General features: G+C 52.8%; 1 protein-coding gene across 4 annotated transcripts in view; it reads right to left on the bottom strand.

Moving 5' to 3' along the window:
- Positions 1-243: 243 nt before the first annotated feature.
- Positions 244-6,545, bottom strand: part of Slc17a9 (solute carrier family 17 member 9) — a 16,019-nt gene continuing 9,717 nt past the window's right edge. For 2 of the 4 annotated variants that reach the window (XM_029568450.1, XM_008843253.3), the window contains 9 exons: positions 6,114-6,244; positions 5,062-5,158; positions 4,717-4,813; positions 3,986-4,073; positions 3,424-3,458; positions 2,810-2,925; positions 2,216-2,271; positions 2,054-2,083; positions 244-1,484 (listed from right to left, as the gene is read on the bottom strand). In XM_029568450.1, the coding sequence (XP_029424310.1) occupies positions 1,321-1,484; positions 2,054-2,083; positions 2,216-2,271; positions 2,810-2,925; positions 3,424-3,458; positions 3,986-4,073; positions 4,717-4,813; positions 5,062-5,158; positions 6,114-6,244 (814 nt within the window). In that variant the 3' untranslated portion in view covers positions 244-1,320. Of the gene's footprint in view, positions 1,485-2,053; positions 2,084-2,215; positions 2,272-2,382; positions 2,538-2,809; positions 2,926-3,423; positions 3,459-3,985; positions 4,074-4,716; positions 4,814-5,061; positions 5,159-6,113; positions 6,245-6,545 lie in introns of those variants that run through there. The other 2 variants (XR_003851132.1, XR_003851133.1) reach the window with 2 other exon arrangements.

The raw sequence follows: 6,545 nt of genomic DNA, 5'->3' as shown, positions 1-6,545 counted from the left end.
GTTGTTCTTGAAAAAGACCTGGGTTTGAATCCTAGCACCCACATGGCAGCTAACAACTATCCGTAACTCCAGTCCTAGGAGATCCGACAGCCTCTTCTGACCTCCGCGGGCATTACACGACACAGACACACTCACCTACATGCATACACATAAAATAAAAATAATAGGCCAGGCGTGGTGGCACATGCCTTTAATCCCAGCACTCAGGAGGCAGAGGCAGGCAGATCTCTGTGATCTGTGAGTTCAAGGCCAGCCTGGTCTACATAGTGAGTTCCAGGACAGCTGGGGCTACAGGGAGACCCTGTCTAAAAAGACCAATAATAATAATAATAAAATAAATAATAAATAAAATAATAAAAAGCTTATCTCCCTAGGAAAAGCTAATGCAAGAAAAGCTGTTAAATAAAATAATATTCTTCTTTTAAATAGTTTGACATTTTTACTTAAATAGGGCTTTGGTGTGACTCACCATATCTATAAAGACAATTCCTTAAAATATATCTTGAAGAATTCATTATTAATTCACAAAAACACCATCTCCTTGGGGTATTAAAAAGGGAGGTAGAAAAACACGGCCAGAAAGAGGGAGTTCACCTTGTTCTGGGTCCGTGAGAGTTGGAGAATCCAGACAGAGCCCAAGAAGCGCCAGGCACCTCCCTACCCAGGACACATTAGTAGTGCTAAGGGATCCACAGGAAGGGAACCAGGGGATGTGGGGTCTTCAGAGGCAGCCAAGAGCCTCTAGCTCACAACACACCTGTCCGTATGGGGTGGCAGCCTGGCTTTTGGGGTGAAGCAGAAACCAAGGACTGTCTAGTGCTGTGGCTCTCCTGGGGACATGGGTCAATGTTTACAGGCATCTTTGGTTGTCATGACCAAAGAGGCAGGAAGATACCACTGGCATGGAGTGGGTGAGGGTCATAGCTGTTCCTGGGTATCTTCCAACACACAGTATACCCTCTACACAGAGAACACCCATCAGAGACACAAACCCATGTGGACTGGGGCTGGGGGGACACCCACCAGCACTGCAGCTTCCATAATAGCAGGCAGGTGTTCCCACAAGCAGCCGAGGAGGGCAGGATTGTCCCCATGGACATTAGGGGCCACTGAGTCTCAGAGGGGCCAGGACCTTAGTCCTGACACAGTCTGTGTGGATTCAGGCATCTGTTCCCAGTCTTTGGATTCCTCAGGAGACCATGGTCTCTGTTCTCTGCTCACATAACCAAAGTGAAAATTCATTGAGTGTCACAAATGGAGTTTGTTGTTCCCAGAGGCTGCTGATATCAGGGTCTTGGGTGAGATTGGCAGGTCAGGGAGCTAGAGGTCTTCACGGGTAGAGATCAAGTCTACCCTCTGGGCTTGCCCAAACATCAGGAAGGTACCCAGTCCCATGTTGCTGATGATAGCCACCAGGTTGAACACACATGTCCAGGAGCCAGTAGCCTCAATCAGGTAGCCACATAGACACACACCTACCACACCTGGACTCAAGAGAGGCAGAAACTGAGTGAGGCTCCAGGGCAGCTGATACCAGTGAGTTCCTGGGGCAGAGCAGGCTGGAATACAGATGCCCTGAATATCCTGGGGTAAATTCAGATGTCTGAGCTGCCGGGCTATGGGAGGCTCAGACTCAGAGGGTCTCAGAGGACAGAAACCTCTCAAGCCACTGTAAATCACATGCTGATAGGGACCCCACCCCATGTCCTGTCCAAGGGAAGAAAAGCAAGACATGGAGAATGAGCCTCTGTCATCAGCCCAGGCACTCGGGGGGTGGGGGTGGGGGGAGGCATTCTAATTTATAGGGCTGACTCACACTTGAAAGGCAGTCAGGGAAGAGTGGCTTGTGAGTCACCCACCATCAGCCCAGTCTGGTGGCCCCTCAGCTACCATCTCTGTGCATCCCCTGAGTCAACGTGGAGTTTGTACCCTCCCCCGGAACCCAGCAACACTAGATGAATGAGATGGGATGAATCCTATTTACCACCCCTAAGCCCACTGTTGACCCACACCAAAGAGCAGGAGAGCCCCTAGGCCTGGAGCCATCCCTCACCTGCCAAGGCCCCTGCAGTGTTGGCCACACCTACGAAAAGTCCAGAAAGAAAAAGGAGGGACAATATGAGAAGACCCACTGTGGCTCCCATAGTCCACCCACCTGGAAATGACCCCATTGGTCAGGAGAGGGGATGAGACGCAGGTGAGTAGACTGCCTTACCAAACAGAAAGCCAGCGCAGGACGGGGCCAGGTCCTGGATATTAACTGAAATGCCACTGTGGGAAACAGGAAAGAAGGCAGGTGAGTGGCCACAGGTCTAGACACCTCCACTCAGCCTGAAAGAGCTACTGGAGCAAGGGAAAGGGTGGTCTGCTGGTGACACTCACCCCACACTTAAGCTCTTCTATCCTCTGGCTACTCCCGAGAATGGACACATGGGGGGGAAGCACACTTACTGGTGGGCTCGAATGCACATTTGCTGCATCAATTTGGACTGGATTCCTAATGCACTCCCTGGAATGCCCCGATGCAACTGTTATCACTCAGAATCAGAGAAAAAAAGCAGAAAACTGCAGAGGGCTGTCAAGCCTGGTGTTGGTGCTCACTTCCCTTCCTATGCTTTCCCCCTGTGTGGGAAAAGGGTCATTTTCTTGAATGACCCTACCTGGATACTCACATCAGTTGGACTGAGTGACAGCTTATGGGGAGCCCTTCTTGACCCACCTTCATAGGTCCCCTAAACCAATGTGCACAAAAACATGGGTATTGTCTGTCAGCCTGGGCAGCCTTTTTGATGGGGCAGTGGGCCCTTACCTGTGGTTGAAGGTCTGGAGGCCAATGGAGGCTGACGCAAAGACCATGGCCTTGAGGAAGCTGGTGGTGTGACCCAGACATAGGGCAAAAACACTTGACAGGCCAAGACCCATCACCTGCAGGATAGGACTGGTGAGGGGCCAGGAGCCGTGCTAGCCCCACCCAGAGGACCCCCAGGTATGCTGAACAAGATCACAAAGGTCCAACCTAAAAACTCTTCTCAGTCTGGGGCCTCCCCACTCTAGGTGTCCTGGTCCAGAGGGGCACCGAGGCCACATTGAAAACTCGGAGAAGGGTCTCAGGTCAGGCGATACTGACCTCAGAGTGCCCTCCAGTGGCCACCTGCAGCAGCTACTTTCCAGTTCCTGTTGCTGTGGGTTGACCTCTGCTGGCTTTGATAATTCTACAGGCTTGGGAAGCTGGGTTCTATCTGCCCACATTGGGAGCAGGGGCCAGCTTTGAGGCCATGAGACCTGATAGCTGCAACTTTCCCAGCCTACATCCTTGACCTTGGCCTGGTCCCAGAAATCGGGGAATTTGGGTACATAACCTTCAGGTCCCAGGAGACCAGGGCAAAGTAGGGTCCCATACAGGGATTCTAATGATTTTCCTACCTGCATGAACTTCCGCACTGTGATGGCTCTGTAACCTGAACAGGGAGACAGACCCAGAATGCTGAACCCTAAGGGTGTCCTGTGTCCTCAGAAGGGTCCCACCCACACAGCCACAGAAGAAGATGGGAGAGGAGGAATGGGGCTGCAAGTGTGTCCCCTCTGGAGCTCTGGAAGGTTCAAGAGCAAATCTGGGTGCCTGAGTCCTTTGACCTCACTAGGTGCCTTCCCTTCCCCATAGAGGGGCAGGGGCTATGTCCAGCATCCCCTCCCTCCCCACTCCACCATCACCCACCATGAACTCCACAGTTACCATGAGCCCAGGGTCCTCTTGCTACTCCCAACCCTACCCACTCAAAGGGGAGGCCAAGGAAGACAGGCCTGATTGGAGGTCCCTTCAGCCCCTCACTGCATCCATTCCTCAGGCTGGCTCTGAAGGACATTTCTCTGTCACAGGATGGTCCAAGAGCAGTGTGACCTTTCCCCAGTGCTGCAGTTGCACTGCCAAAGGGGAGTGAGGTCCTGAGGGTGTCATCCCCCAAGGACTATTTTCCCCAACACTCACCCTGACTGATGAGGTGGTCAGAGAGAAAGCCACTGAATAGACTGGCAGGAATTGCCACCAGCCAGGGCACCACATTGAAGACCCAACCCTGCAGGGAGAAGTATAGCCTCAAAGGTGGGCAGGGTGGTACCTGAGAGCCTCTGAAAGGACACTCAGGCAGGAGGACCACCCTAGGCCCAGTGTCATTGGAACTCTGTTTACCCACAGGGTGGGCCCGAGGGCAGAGGGCCCTAGAGGACAGGTCCTACCCAGACCATCACCATCCTATCTGGACAAATACCAAGCTTGCTAATGGCTCACCCCTGCAGCCAAGTTCCCCACACTGCTCCCCTCATTGTGGCAGGGCCAGAGCTGGGCCACTCTGCCTAGGAATGTGTAACAAAAGGACTCTGGTGCCTACAGGTCTCCCTTGGGCGTGGCATCAACAGTTTGACTAGCCAGCCCTGAGAGAGGGGCTCTGCTGGGCAGCAGGTCAAGGTCTTGGGCTAAAGAAGTTGTAGCACCAACAGTGCACAGCTCTCACTGACTTGAACCAATGTCTGCTCCCAAATGGACAGTCATCTCAAGGCCTGAGGTCCACAGGGTGATGGGGTTACCACTGAACCAAGGGTGCTACCACCTACGTATGGGAACTACAGGGTCCATCACAGCTCAAGCCTGGCACAGGGTTAGGAGGCCACGAAGATTTATAGGTCTTCTCACCCGGTGAAGGCCCAAGCCACATGACCCACCTTGGCGTCGGGGAAGGTCTCCCTGAAGAAGGTAGGCAGCCAGGAGAGGAGGATGAAGAAGGAGCAAGCAGAGGACAGTTGGGCACAGATGGCCGCCCTGTGTGGGGCACCAGGCTCAGGGCTCCACCCAGCAGCCAGTCCCCTCCCCATACTGGTCCTGCCTAAGACCCAATCCTTCCCCCTGGACAACAAGGTCTTACCCATCTGAGACATGGGCCATTTGCTGGAGTGTCAGGACTGTGACCCTGCTAGGTACAACCAGGTCTACCCAAAAGTGACTGCCCTGCCCCATGCCCTATCTTTACCCCATGTACACTCTGCCTGACCATGCCAGCCCTAGCTCACCAGACGGAGGGCTTCCGGAAGAGCTGTCTCCAGCGCACTTTGGAGGGCCTGGCCACAGGCAGGCCTTGTGCCAGGGTGCCCAGAGCCAGGACAAGGTCTATGAGAACAAATGGTATCAGTTGTCAGACCAGGTACCCCATATCTGTCCCTAACATAGCAGCCTTTTAGGAGCCACTGGAGGGGCGTGGTCAGGGTATATCTCACCACCCCTTCTAGGGAGTGCCTAGTGGGTAGCATCATCCCTAAGAGTATTCAATCAATTCTAACCAGCTGCCTTCATGTGCTGGACTCCCTGTGTCTTCCTTAGCCTCAATAGAACAGTATGAGAATCCAAGGCTGGGGCAGACTTAGGGCTCAGCACCTGAGTTTTCAGAGCTGGTCAAAGCTGCAGCCCCAGGCCCTGATGGGCTGGCACAGCTGCATGGGTGCTATGGTGGAACACAATCTTCATGTAGAACAGCCACTGCCATCTTCACTAGAGCAGCTCTGACTACCCACAAGCTATCCTCAAAACCTGGCCTACTGGTACATGCTTTATTCCAGCACTCAGGAGATAGAGGCAGACAGATCCTGTGAGTTTGAGGCCAGCCTGGTCTACATAGCAAGTTCCAGGTTAGCCAAGGCTACATAGTGAGATCCTGTCTCAGAAAACAAAACAAAAAATAAACAGAAAACAAGATCCAGCTAACTGGAATTCCCTCACAAGAGGCATTGAGGAGGCTTATTAGACCCTCACCTGAGATTCCAGTCACTCCCTCCGATTTCCCTCTCCCAGCTGTATCTAATTCTACCCCAGCTGCAAGTGATCTCAGGAGGTTAGCTGAGTAGAAGGCTTCATCTATGCAGCTGTGGGGAAATCATCGCCCATGCTGGGGTACAATTGTTTTGAGGTTCCCCTTGCTCCTAAGCAAGCCCAATAAACTCACTGGTTCACTAAGCTAATCTTGAATGGAGTCATTTCTTTGGTCTGTTGGTGCCTAGTCTGGGCTAAGTAGATGTTTGTTCATGTTTGGGAAGGAGACACAGGGACTGGCCCACAGAGCTGCAGTTACCTTTTTCATCCAGCAGGTACTTGTACACGTAGAACACCCAGAGCAAGGTGAGGCCACCGGAGAAGTAGAAGACGCTCTGCCAGCCACACCAGTCCAGGAGCACTGAACCCACACCCCCAGTCACCAGCGTCCTGACAGACACAGAGGAGTTGCTGCCATGACCTCAACTGCTATACACAGATGAGTCAAGCCCTTGGGGAAAGCAGCTGCTCAGATGCCCCAGCCCCATGTGTCTTGCTCTTCAGGGAGGCTCAGGGGCCACAGGACAAGGGAATTTGGGAGCAGCTGAGGAGACTCAGCACAGGGACTGCTGCCGAGTTTTCAGATTCTTCCTTCTAGACCTTCAAATTGGACAATTTGTCATTTGGATGCTTGACCAAAAGAGAATGACAAAAGGTAACAGGAAACACTAAACATGGCCTCCCTCCCCTT

This window comes from Nannospalax galili, unplaced genomic scaffold, assembly GCF_000622305.1.
Source record: "Nannospalax galili isolate Female #2095 unplaced genomic scaffold, S.galili_v1.0 scaffold160, whole genome shotgun sequence".
Classification (NCBI taxonomy): Eukaryota; Metazoa; Chordata; class Mammalia; order Rodentia; family Spalacidae; genus Nannospalax; species Nannospalax galili.
The sequence above is the reverse complement of the archived record's forward strand: the minus strand, read 5'-3'. Positions and strand labels throughout refer to the sequence as shown.